Source organism: Apodemus sylvaticus, chromosome 23 (assembly GCF_947179515.1).
Source record: "Apodemus sylvaticus chromosome 23, mApoSyl1.1, whole genome shotgun sequence".
NCBI classification, from domain to species: domain Eukaryota; kingdom Metazoa; phylum Chordata; class Mammalia; order Rodentia; family Muridae; genus Apodemus; species Apodemus sylvaticus.
This window is the reverse complement of record NC_067494.1, coordinates 51,259,499-51,273,662: the sequence shown is the minus strand read 5'-3', so window position 1 is coordinate 51,273,662 and position 14,164 is coordinate 51,259,499. Positions and strand designations below refer to the sequence as shown.

The 14,164-nt window shown below is 38.4% G+C and overlaps 2 protein-coding genes across 14 annotated transcripts in view; both read right to left on the bottom strand.

Annotated features, from left to right (window-relative positions):
• The window catches only part of LOC127673655 (zinc finger protein 431-like), an 826,992-nt gene that overhangs the window by 768,593 nt on the left and 44,235 nt on the right, over window positions 1-14,164 (bottom strand). The gene's annotated exons all lie outside the window — the stretch shown is intronic.
• Window positions 2,341-14,164, bottom strand: part of LOC127673658 (zinc finger protein 431-like) — an 82,034-nt gene continuing 70,210 nt past the window's right edge. For 3 of the 6 annotated variants that reach the window (XM_052169442.1, XM_052169443.1, XM_052169446.1), the window contains exons 2-4: window positions 5,858-5,984; window positions 5,554-5,614; window positions 2,341-4,016 (exon numbers count right to left, since the gene is read on the bottom strand). In XM_052169442.1, coding sequence (XP_052025402.1) covers window positions 2,657-4,016; window positions 5,554-5,614; window positions 5,858-5,891 — 1,455 coding nt within the window. In that variant the 5' untranslated portion in view covers window positions 5,892-5,984 and the 3' untranslated portion in view covers window positions 2,341-2,656. Of the gene's footprint in view, window positions 4,017-5,553; window positions 5,615-5,857; window positions 5,985-8,437; window positions 8,485-14,164 lie in introns of all 6 variants that reach the window. The other 3 variants (XM_052169445.1, XM_052169444.1, XM_052169441.1) reach the window with 2 other exon arrangements.

Genomic DNA, 14,164 nt, shown 5'->3' with positions numbered 1-14,164 from the left:
TCAACCCAGTAGTCCAAGGAACTGGGATGACTGTTCCTAACTTCTTGAAGCAGAATGTGGGTGCTGAGATATCTTGAAGAGGCAGGGCTGAGGGTAAAATGAGGCAGTTGGGTGGGTTTACGAAGGCCACACCAAGGATATTATTAAAATCTCTGGTGTCAGTGTCCTGACTGGATCCAGCTGAAAATCCATGAGATCAGGAGTTCAGGCAGGCTAATTTAGCCTGTCTGATGATGCATCTGACCAAAGCTATACATACCGTAATATATAAATCTCAAAACAAAATTTTAGTATCATAATGATCATTTTTTAGTTTGATTCTTTGGAAGCTAGTTCTCGGGGGTGGGGGGTGGTGTCTCCCTCTATCAAATCTGATCCATATAGATCTGGAAGATATCCAGAGCCTAATCACCTTTTCTTAAAAAACGATGACAATGACTTTTTCCCAAATCAGCATATACTTGAGAAAGTAACCAGAAAAACCTTTATATTGATCTTTCTCCCACAGGAATAATAAAACCAAAAAACTCAAAATCACACCCTTTTTGAACATAAAAACAATCCAAAACAAATGAAATAAACTAAAACACTATAGATGCCTATTCTTAGGCTTCTTCTATTTATACCTCTGATGTTAGGAAAAACTATCATAAAATGGAAGACATTTAGGAGGAGTCTAATAAGAAAAGATGCTACCCCAGGGGAAGACAAGAAACTACAGAATATTACTAACCAAATCTACAGTAGACTTTTTCACAGGAGAAATCCACATTGAATGACCTTCAAATGGCTCAGGCCAGGTTTTCACACATACCAACAAAACCACAGTGACATTCCAGCAAGTCCCATCAGAAGGAATTCTGAGAGCTTAGCCATCCTGTGTTAACTCATGACCCTCCCCGAAACATGGCACAGCTTGACTTACCCCTTACCTCCCTCCAACTGGATCAGAGGAGAATCCTGGAAAGAACCTTCGAGCAGCATACCCAGAACTCCTATTACCTGTGACCATCCAGCCTGGAAACAGCACACTACCCCCTCTGCTATTGGAGAATGAGAACTCAAGTGAGTCAGACAGAACAGCCCTCCCCAGATCTGCCCTTCCACATTATAAACAGACACAGCCCTACTCTTGTCAACTTTTAGTTTCATAGAATCTTCTAGAGATTGTCATCCAATGAGCAGGGTCCTCTGCACGCACAATGTTGAGTAAGTGTCCTTGTGGTAAGAAGGAACATCTGTTGGATTTGTACCTAAGACTGGATTAGTTAGTTGGGTCTTGAGGTGGATAGATTCAAAGATTTCTGAGGAAGCAATAATTAATATCTCTTATGTAAAACTTATCTGTCCTGTATTTTGAAAGTAATTTTGTCTAAGACATTGCTATTTAACAGTCTGAAAATACTAACCTCTTAAATGCCTATGGTCTCCAAAGATATTTCCTTAGAGTATGCAGAAAACTATGCATTACATATGGTAAAAATCTGTAAAAACAACTTTAGTCAAAGACTTATCACATATTATTTATACTTAAATGTGGATAGAACTCAGCTTTTTAAGGTCAACTTGAGTACTGAGTAGGAAGCCTTCTGAGGCTTGACCCATAATGGAAGACAGCCTTCATTTGTGTGGCTTCTCCTTTTCTGACGTTGTGTAGGGATTTTACAGACTCTACACAGGCCTCAACCTTAGAATGTTAGTGACTTAATTAAAACAGGATTAACTAACTTCATCCTGACAAGAAGCAAGATTCATAGCTTTGCAGATTCCTGTAATGCTTGCCCATGCTAATGAGGCATTCTGATACTCTGGGCCTTCAGCTTTGCCCATTCTGGAAGTTCTTATTCCATGTCTTCCAAATTATGTAAGTCTCGAATCACCATAAGTAAAGTGGATCTGACTCACTGAAGCTGGTTCTGTATCGATCATTCATTATCCAAATGCACAGGGCTTGTGAACCCCAAGTTTGCTGTCTTGCTCCCATTGCCCACATGTACCAATATCAGCTGATGAACCTTGAGTGCAGGGAGACTCACAGTGAAATATGTATACATTGGTTATCTGAATTTGTTATATCTAAATATATTATTTGATTCATAAATTGTTTAAAACGTGTGCGTGTAAATGTGTGCAGTTATGATTTTAGTTTTTTTTTCCATCTCATCTAGCACATTATATCTGGACCACAGTACCACCTCACTCCACTTTTTTACATCCCTCCCATCCTATTATCACATCCAGACACTCTACCATTTCCCTTGAAATAAGAGCAGGCTACTTGGGGATATCAAATGAACAAGGCATACCATATTTTAATAAAAAAAGACACAAACATTCATATCAAAGTTAGCAAAGCATTTATTCAGGAGGAAAAGAATCTCAAGAGCAGGCAAAAGAATCAGACATATTCATCCACTGTAATCTCATGACTGCATTTCATACCTTAGAAGGTGACTGCTATAAAATGGATTTATTAATTTGATTACATTTATAGGGTTCTCTCAAGATTGTGTTTTTAACATTCCTTTTAAGTACACTGTAACAGGCAAAGCCTTTGCCACATTCACTGAATTATCAGGGGTTTTCTCCGTTATATGCTCTTTTATATATTTGAAGGTGACAGTGTTCAACAAAGGGTTTGGAAAACTGATTACATTCATAGCGTTTTTTCTCCACTATGTGTTGTTGTTTTATGTCTTTGAAGATTACTCCGACGTGCAAAGGCTTTGCCACATTGGGTACATTCATAGGGTTTTTCTCCAGTATGTGTTCTATTATGTCTTTGAAGTTTGCTCAGCTGTGCAAAGGCTTTGCCACATTGGTTACATTCATAGGGTTTCTCTCCAGTATGCATTCTTTTATGGAGGTGAAGTTCGCTATGACATGTAAAGGCTTTTCCACAGTGATTACATTCATAGGGTTTCTCTCCAGTATGTCTTCTTTTATGGATCTGAAGATGACTGTGATGGGCAAAGGCCTTACCACATTCATTACATTCATAAGGTTTCTCTCCAGTATGTGTTCTTTTATGGATTTGAAGATTGTTGTGTTGTGCAAAGGTTTTGCCACATTGGTTACAAACACAGGGTTTCTCCCCACTATGTGTTCTTTTATGAGTTTGAAGATTACTATGACATGCAAAGGTCTTGCTACATTGGTCACATTCATAGGGTTTTTCTCCAGTATGTATTCTTTTATGCCTTTGAAGACTTTTGTGACATGCAAAGGCTTTGCCACATTGGTTACATTCATAGGGTTTCTCCCCACTATGTATCCTTGTATGCTTTCGAAAAGTACTGGGACATGCAAAGGCTTTGCCACACTGGTCACATTCATAGGGTTTTTCTCCAGTATGTGTTCTTTTATGGATTTGAAGGCTTTTGTGATATACAAAGGCTTTGCCACATTGGTTACATTCATAGGGTTTCTCCCCACTATGTGTGCTTTTATGCTTTTGAAGAGTACTGTTATGCGTAAAGACTTTGCCACATTGGTCACATTCATAGGGTTTTTCTTCAGTATGTGTTCTTTTATGTCTCTGTAGACTATTTAGAAATACAAAGGCTTTGCCACATTGATTACATTCATAGGGTTTCTCCCCACTATGTGTTCCTTTATGAATTTGAAGATAACTATTACGGGCAAAGGCTTTGCCACATTGGTCACATTCATAGGGTTTCTCTCCAGTATGTGTTCTTTTATGGATTTGAAGTTTGCTGGGACGTGCAAAGGCTTTGCCACATTGGTTACATGCATAGGGTTTCTGTCCAGTTTGTATTCTTTTATGCTTTTGAAGATTACTGTGATGAGTAAAGGCTTTACCACATTGGTTACCATCATAGACTTGTTCTCCAGCCTGTGTTCTTCTTTGTATTTGAAGACCAGCTTTAGACATAAATCCAGTACATATGTTTTTATGTATCTGATGGTAATTATTTTTTGCAAAGGCTTCATCATATTGAATACATTCATAGGGTTTCTCCTCACTATTAGTTGGTTCATGTCTTTGAAAATGCCTGTGATAGAAATAGGCTTTAACATATTGGATATATACAGAGAGTTTCTCTACAGTAGGACTTAATTTAAACCAGTGTATGTTAATTTGCACGTTTATAAGGCTTACCCCATTCTTTATAATAAGGAATTATTTGTCTGGATGGATTAGTTCAACTACCTTTCTTTTTTTTTTTAAAGATTTATTTATTTATTATATGTAAGTACACTATAGCTGTCTTCAGACACACCAGAAGAGGGCATCAGATCTCATTACAGATGGTTGTGAGCCACCATGTGGTTGCTGGGATTTGAACTCAGGACCTTTGGAAGAGCAGTCAGTGCTCTTAACTGCTGAGCCATCTCTCCAGCCCTCAACTACCTTTCCTAATTGTAAAGATGAATCAGATATAATAAGATTCTATCACTTTGTTTACATCCATGGTGGTTTGCTTCATTATGAGTATTATTTACATATTTAAAGATAATGGTGATGCTAAGAGAATTTATTACATGGCTCAAAATTATAGTATCCTTTTCCTGTATGAGGTTTTTAACATATTTGACAAAATGTGCAAACATTCACAGCTTTACCATAATTATTGCATTCATAAATTTTCCTATAATGTGAGCCATATAACATTTGGGAAGTTAAACAGGACAAACAGAAAATTTCTACATTATTAATACTCATAGGGATTTTCTGGAGTCTGAGGTTGTTGATGTATTCTCAAGGAAGTTGTGAAATCAATTAAATGTAAACCTTTACAGTTTTCAACAAATTAATTCTAATGGGGAAAATTACAAATCTTTTAATTGTGTTGTGAGAGAGCTATAGGTTTTGTGTTACTATACGTTACGCAGAGTATTGTAACGTTTATATTCAATGGATTGAAGATAGATAGATAGATAGATAGATAGATGGACAGACAGGTAGACAGACAGAAAGATAGACAGACAAAGAAACACAAACAGGTAGAAAGACAGACAGATATATATCTGTCCCATATAATACACCTATGGAAGGAAAAATAACTAAATTTATCCTTGTATTCACCCAGTTTTATATTTTATTCCCCATAGTCATGTGGTGTTCAGATCAAGTTTTCTCTACAATAAACTTTTCAGCTTACATGAACTTCCACTGTCAATAATCTTAAGAACCTTGCCACAAGTATGCAAGTAATATCAGTATGCTCTGGACTGTCTGCATATTAGACAGTTTGGATATTAACTGATTACATATTAAATGTGCATACTTTTTGCCCTATTTGAGTAGTATGATATTAAACAGATTGGCATTTCTACAGTGTACCTTGAATGGGGCTGTGTTTGAAATGGTACTATCTGTTAAGGCATTGTTTCCAGGTTTTCTGTCTTAAAAGAAAGCCTTGCAAACACAAACTGAAATCCTGACATTGAGTTATCCTTTGTGAGAATTAAATGATCCTTATCCATAAGCCCGTGTTTCTTTACACTCTTGATTTTATCTAAAACTTCAAGAACAAATTTAGATTCATTGTAAGGCATATTAGGATCACCATTCACAAGAACATTTACCTTCTATGTCTTCCAGAATTTTCACTATCATCTTCAATATTGTGATCTTCCCATTTATAGCCTATAAGATAGTACCGGAAAATATATGATATATTACTGAAATTTGTGCACAATATAAGGAACTATTTTCAGTGATCCTTACAAACAGGCCTGATTTATTCACCTCATTCTTCTTCCTTCTCAAATAAAACTTTCGAAGTGTATCAATAACAACAAAAGCAAACAACGCAGAAACAAACAACTACCACTTCAAAAATAAAGTTTCTCCCTATTATAAAAAGAGAAACAGCATCTACAGTCTTACCTATTGCAGTGAGGTTCCTATAGGTCTCCAGCATCACATCTTTGTAGAGACTCTTCTGGGAAGGATCCAGCAAAGCCCATTCTTCCTGAGTAAAGTTCACCACTACATCATCATGTGTCACTACATTCTAAAATACATACACAAAACTAGCATGATAATGAAATATTATACATGCACATTTCTTCGATAATATTCCAGATAATTGTGACACTTCGCCTACTTGTTTCCTGACAAAAAAGTTATAATGTCATCATGAGTTCCAAGTCATTTTTCAAGTGACCTGAATTAAGTTCTCATCTGTCACTTCTTTACCCTTTGAGGTGGATAAGCCCTTGAAGGAGAAAAGCCGATTAATAGACATAAAGAGAAAAGCACAAAGATCAATAGAGGACGTAAAAAGAGATATCATATGAATAATTTCTAACTAGAAAAGCAATGAGCAAGATGTTTAGATTGGCAAATGCATTTAATGTCAGCACTCAGGATACAGAGGCACAAATATCTCATTGTTTTTGATGACAGCTTGGTCTAGGCAATGACTTCTAGGACAGTCAGAGTTTTAATACGACCAGGTATCCCTTGCCTCCTCCCCCAAAATTAAATCATACACACAGATCAGTGTAAAAATACAAGTATCACTGGATTTTTCAATGGGAGGTGGTCAGATTAACTTATAGGATGAAAATAGAAGAACACTGCTCTGCTATTGCTCCCTTAAAGCTTGATAAATAAATATAATAGTCCAGTTTCAATTATCTTGGAGCTAGCTTTGATACTACAAGGGCATGTGACATTTGACAAACCAAGGAGTGACAAGAACTTCCTTAGAGTAGAAACTCTAAGGGGAGGCTCAGAGGACCTAATGTGGTAGCCATAGCCAAATGTGCAATAGAGGGACTTAGGAACCTGAAGAGACCACCTCCAGTACACAGACAAGGCTCCATTGGAAGCCCTCACAGTCAAAATTTTCCACTCAAAATTGTTCCTTTCTAACAATGATGAGGGGAGAAAAATGGAGCAGAGCATGAACAAATGGCTGAACACTGACCAGCCCAACTTGGATCCATCCACAGTGTGGTCACCAAGCCCTAACATTATTACTGATGCTGTCATTCCTGCAGACAGGAGCGTAGCACAGGTCTTCTCTGAGAGGCTCTACCAGTAGCTGAATGAGACAGATGCAGATACTCACAGCCAAGCACTGGATAGGTAGATCAACATAGCGCAAATGACCATGATACCAAAAGCAATCTACAGGTTCAACATACATCAATATTGCAAAATTTTTTTTTGTAAAATTTGAAAGAGCAATTTTCAACTTCATAGGGAAGAAAAACCAAAGAGAGTGAAAGCAATCCTAAAAAATAAAAGAACTTGAATAGGAATCACCATCCCTCAACTCAGGCTGTACTACAAAGCAACAGTGATGAAAACTGCATGATATTGGTACAAAAACAGATATGTGGACCAATGGAATCGACTCAAAGACCCAGAAATAAACACATCCATCTATATACTGTTGATTTTTGATTAAGAAAGAAAGGCAAACAATGGAAAAAGAGAACATCTTCAACAAATGGTTCTGATCTAACTGGAAACCTGCATGCAGAAAAATGAAAATGGATTCATATTTATCACCCTGCAGAGAATTCAAATCCAAGTGGATCAAGGTCCTCAACACAAAACTGGATACAATGAATCTCATAGAAGTGACCTTGGAAAAGGCTTCAACTATTTGAACAGGAGACAATTTCCTGAGTAGAACACAAATGGCTCAGACTCTAATACCAACAATTAAAATACGGAAGTTTATTAAACTGCATAGCAATTGAAAGGCAAAGGACACTGTCATTAGGACAAAATGGCAGCCTACAGATAGGGAAAGATCTTCAACAACCCTAAATCGTAAACAGGGCTAGTTTACAAAATTTATTAAAAAAAATAAAACTGGAGAAGTTAAACACCAACAACCCAAAGAACTCGATTAAAAAAATGGGGTACAAAGCTAATCAGAGAATAAACAACAGAGGAATCTCAAATGGCTGAGATGAAGCTGAGAAATTGCTCAAAGTCCTTAGTCATCAGGAAAATACAATCAAAACAACTCTTAGACCCATCACAATGACTAAGATCAAAACTTCAAGTTGTAGCACAAGCTGGCAAGGATGTGGAAGAAGGGGAGCAGTCCTCCAGTGTTGATGGGAGTGCAAACTTGTAAAAGTTCTATGGAAATGTTCAGGGCATTTTTTTGTCAGAAAACTGGGAATAGTTCTACCTCAGGAGCCACCTATATCCCCAGCCCCTGATCATACATCCAAAAAATGCTCCAATACTCCACAAAGACATTTGCTGAACTATGTTCATGACAGCTTTATTTGTAATAGCCAGAACCTGGAAAAACCCACATGTTCCTCAAATAAACTGTAGATGAAGCAAACGTGGCACACCTAACAATAGAATGTTAATCAGCTATTAACAACAAAGAAATGATTAATTTTGCAGGCAATTGAATTGATTATGAAATTAGAAACCTGAGTGTAGTAACCCAATCACAAAAGGACAGGCATGGTATGAACTCACTTATAAGTAGATATTAGCCATAAAATACAGGATACACAGGTTATACTCTGCAGAAATAAAAGAGGTAAAGAAGTTATAATATACAAGTGAGGATGCTCAAATCACATTTAAAATGCAGTATAAAATAGTCATGATTGGTAGATGGATGAAAGGAAGTATGTGGGAGGTGAGACCACAGGATGAAATTGGGAGGGTTCAGGATCAGGTCCGGGGAGGGGGAGGACAAATAGCCAGATGGCCATGAGAATGTATGAAAACCTGGAACCGAAGGAGGTTGGGAAGTGGCAAATATCTGGAACTAAGTTCTGCAGTGGAGCATCGAGCCTGGCTTGGCCCTGATGGGACTGAGTGACAGAGTTTCTGCACCTGGCACAAGGTCCTGGCCTGAGCTACCATGTTGATGGTTGCATTGGGCAATGATATTGCCTCTTTTGGCAAGTAAATTCCCCGTGTTAAGGTAAATGACTCCATGAGGATTAGAAACAGCTTGAGTCCAGGAGTTAAGAGTATGGCTACATCTCAGCAAAATGGTAAACAATTGGGACCTTCAGGACAGCATTCAAGGGAAAGAACATTGTATACATGAGTTTGAAAATATATTTTTCTCAACTATGTGGAAGTAATGATTCAATATGAATTATATGAGGGTTTTCCCGAATCTGAAGGAACAAAAGCAGTGCACTGCATGTTAACGTTTTAGAAAATTACCCAACCCAGAGATTTTTTTGTCTGTTTATTTGTTCGTTTAAGCTCAGAAAGGCAGATAGATTCCTGAGTTCAGGATCATCCTAGGACAGAGCAAGTTTACCCTAAGGCCTGGTGGAAATGGTAACTTCAGGGCAGGGTCCAACCCAAGTAGCCAATCATCTGTGCTTAACAAAGGCAGATAGAGCTTTGAGTCATTTTGCTGTGTTAAGAAAAAAATGTATGGCCCCCACCCCCCCCCAGCCCCCTCCACCCCCCCACCCCCCTGTCTCTTAAGAATCAAAGGCTTGGCAGGATGGTGGTGGTGCAAGCCTGTAATCCCAGCATTCCAGGAGGCAGAGGCAGGCAGATTTCTGATTTCGAGGCCACCCTGGTGTACAGAGTGAGTTCCAGGACAGCCAGGGCTATACAGAGAAACCCTGTCTCGAAAAATGAAAGCGAAACAAAACAAAAGAAAAAAACAAAACCAAAAAAAAGAATCAAAGGCTTAGAGTCATGGGAGTCTGATTCACAAGATACACAAAATTAAAACCTGGAGTAAATGAATACACTGATAGTTAAAAAAAAAATAACAAAACAAAACAGAAAGCCAAAGCAAAACAAAACAAAACAAAAACCGTGTACCTGGACTCTGAGGGAGATGAGCTTACCAGAAAAATGTTTAAAACAAAACAAGAGAACTGCTTGAAGAGGGACACACACACAGACACACAGACACACAAACACACAGAGAGAAGCAAGAAAGCAGGACATTGTCATAGAGGTCTCTTTTAATAGCAATCAAGCAGAATATAGACAAAAACATTTCCACAGAGAAGTCAGAACAGAAAGAGAAGCAGAACATGAACTGGATCCATGAATTCTCTTTTCACAATTCCCAGACACCCCTTCTCTCAGAACCTTTCTGTAAGATGACCCTGGGTCTTTGGTAACTATGAACACGTATCTGCAACATATGTCATAATCCCCACGAGGCCCCAGGCTTTTTGAGCCACAGAAACAACACCCAATCTCCCACACTATTCCCACTTACACACTCATTCCCACTGCAAATTTACACCTTTAAATCATATGAAGATTTCCTCAAGTTTGCCATTTTTCTGTATCCAAGAGAAACAACCTATGAAATATGAATATACATACATTTCCAGCAAAAACAAGATTTCGTCAAAGTTCAAACAGTCTCAAAACTGTATCTCAGCCTTCACTTATTAAGCCAAACTTACTGATTAAGCAAATGCTTTACCAAAACTTTCACTAAAATCCAAACACAAAGGATTTAGTGTGCATTTCATTTAAACTCAGACAGAAAAGCTTTCCTTTATCATTACACACAACTGAATGTTGGTGAGGGCACACACACTGATTCATAAAAGATTCTGAAATGGCAAGCCCATTTGAATGGTTTCTCCAGTTGTTGAGCTAATTTCAGATTGAAATAGAATGTGACATACTTGATGGCAAATTCAATGGATAAACACCAAACTCAATTATAACATACTAAAGTCAGGTTTTCATAACTACTTAGCTGATTTAAAATTGGATATTTCATTTCCAAGAAGCTGTTATGTAAGATGTGAGGACAAGGCTTCTGCTTTTGGAAGCCCTGTGTTCTTGTACTCAGGAGTACACCAAGGTCTCCAAATACTTGGGTGTTGGCTTAGTCTGCTTGACTCAAGATTTTACACTGGCAATAAACTGTGCAGAGGGTTTAGCACCTATGGGCTATCCAAACCAGCATCACTTGCTTCACCCACATGGCATCCACCTGTTATTTGATGGTAGGTTTTCACAGGTAACTACCAAATCTCAGTGTCACAGAAAGTCAGAAGAAAGAGTTGGATGCCGTATTCTAAAGACAGATGCCAAGGCATATGAATGCTAGGTATTAAATTTGGGGCATCAGTAAAACCAGGGAGCATTCTCAAATGCTCTGGCAGTTTTACAGCTTAACGTATATGGAGTTCTGAACTTGAACTTGCACACCAGTGTGCACACTCATACTCACAGACACAAACACACAAAAGTCATTCTCATAAGTACAGAAAACCCTCAATATAAATAGTGATATAAGATTGTCAAAAAAAAAAAAGATTGTCTGCTCTAGTTCTCCCATCCCTGTCCCATGCTCATAAACATGCAGCATGACTCCTAAGAGTTCTGACACTACCAAGCTCACCAGTGAGTCCCCCACACCTGCTCCAATATTTGGCCTAACTGGGATCCTGGGACCCAGAAGACGCAGTACCACCCACTCTGCCAGAGAGAGTCACATCCTTCCAGACTGAAGAAACAGTGACCTGGAACAGCACCAGCACCCTAACTCCGCCAAGATCCAGAGACAGCTTGACTCCCAGGATGTCTTCCCCAGCTAGGCTCACAGATCAGGTGCTCCATGCCCCTTCCATACCCAGAGACAGACTGAAGCCAGGAGGCCCAACATAATCAGGCTCTCAGGAGGGACAAGCTCCAGTCCAACAGCAAGGTCAGTTAACACCAGAGATAACCAGATGGTGAGATGCAAGCACAAGCTGGGCGGTGGTGGTGGTGCACCCCTTAAATCCCAGCACTGGACCGCAGAGGCAGGTGGATTTCTGAGTTCAAGGCCAGCCTGGTCTACAGAGTGAATTCCAGGACAGCTCAAACTATACAGAGAAACCCTGTCTCAAAAAACCAAACCAAACCAACCAAACAAACGAGATGCAAGCACAAGAACATAAGTCATAGAAACCAATGGCACTCGGCAACATCAGAACCCAATTTTCCTACCAAAGGAAGTCCTAGATACCCTAACCCAACCGAAAAGCATGATTATTATGTAAAATCCCAACTCATGAAAGTGGGCCTCATGAAAGAAGACCTGAAGGAGGAAATATATATCTCCCCTAAAGAAATACAGGAGAATACAGGGAAATAGGTAGAAGCCGTTACAAAGGAAACACATAAATCTCTTAAAGAAATGGATAAAAACACAATCTGAAATAATAAATTGGAAATAAGAAGTCAAAATATCATAATTGGAAGATCATACATTATACATTAATGTCCCCAAAAGGTCCCAAATCAACTTATATAGGTGATACATACCTTCAGGAAAATGGCTGGATAAAAGTTAACAAATAGACAAACAAACAAACAAACAAATAAATAAATCAGTAGTCCATATGCTTCCTATATCCAAATGACAAATGGACTCAGAGAAAAATCAGAGATAAAAGCAGCTTCAATTAATATAAAAAGATTAGTTGTAGTTTAACACTGAAATTGAAAAGCATCTATGCCTTTAAAGTTCAACTTTGTGAAAATATTGAAGCAGATATAAGATGTGGAAATCTCTCATGCTCATAATTAGTATGATTAACATGAAAAATAGCCATCTTACCAATAGTAATCTACAAATTCAATAAAACCCCCTTCCAAATTAGAAAAGAGGAGAGTATAGACCTTGAAAGGACAATTTTCAGCACCCAGGAAAAAACCCAGGAGAGACAAAGATATCTGTTACAATAAAATAACTGTATTCTATTTGCATGCAAATAGACAAGTTGATCAGTGGAATAGTGGTGTAGACACAGATATAATACCTACAACATATGTAAACCTGGTGATTGATAAGGAATCTAAAAACGTATAATAAACACCAACAACAATAAACAAAGAAACAAAACAGAACAACAACAACAACAAAAAACCCACAGCACCTTCAACAAATAGTGCTTGTTAAACTGTAGCTCTACATGCAGAAGAGTGGAAATAGATCTATACTCTTTACCTTGAACAAAATACAAGTCCAAGTGGATAAAAGACTTAGAATAAAAAAGACACACAGAACCTGACAGAAGAGAAAGGGAGAACATCCCTGAGTGCACTGTCACAGGACACAACCTTGTGGAAAGAACACTGATAGTGCAGGCAATAAGATCAATAATGAATAAATGGGACCTCATGCAACTGTGATGTTGCTGTAAAGCACAAATCCAGTCAATGCGGTAAGAGACAGTCTACAAAAGGGGAAAATATTTACACCATAGCCACATCTGATAATTGAGTAAAATGCAAAAAATATGAGACATAATATACAAAAATATATACAGACTTCCAGAATCTAGATGTTCCAAAAACAAAAACATACAAACAAAAACAGATTAAAAACAAGACAAACAAACAAACAAACCAGCCAGGTGGTGGTGGTTCACACATGTAATCCCAGTACTCTGGGAGGCAGAGGCAGGTGGATTTCTGAGTTCGCGGCCAGCGTGGTCTACAGAGTGAGTTCCAGGACAACCAGGGCTATACAGAGAAACCTTGTCTCGAAAAAACCAAAAATCCAAAAAACCAAAACCAGAACCAAAAACTGAAACAAGGTTCACTCATAAACAGAGACTTCTCAACAGAGCAATCTCCAGTGGTGTAGAAACAAGTGTTCAACATCCTTAGCCATTATAGAAATGCAAAGGAAACCTACTATTTTGTTAAACATGTCAGAATAGTTAAGATCAGTAAGAGATGTGATTGTTCATATTACTGAGAATATAGCCGACTGAGACCACACATCTACTGCTTGTGAGAATGCAGGCTAATACAGGCACTGTGTAAATCATTATCATGTGATCAGAAAAGGAGAATCCATCTACCTCAATACCCAGCTCTACCTCACTTTGGCTTTGTTGTGGTTTGCATAAGCTTGGATCAGACAGTGGTCTTATTACCGGGTGCTGCTTTGTTGGAGTAGGTGTGTCCTTGATGCATCAGGTGTGTACTGGGCTTGGGCTTTAAAACCCTCATCCTAGCTGCCTGGGATCCAGTCTTCCCCTAGCAGCCTTCAGATGAAGATGTACAACTCTCAGCTCCTCTTGCACCATGCCTGCTTGGATGCTGCTGTTCCTGCCTTGATGATAATAGACAGAATCTCAGACTCTGGAAGCCAGCCTCAATTAAATGTTGTCCTTGTTAGAGTTGTCTTGATTATCGAGTGTCTTCACAGCAATAAAAACCTAAGACAGGCATATAGGCAATAGTTTC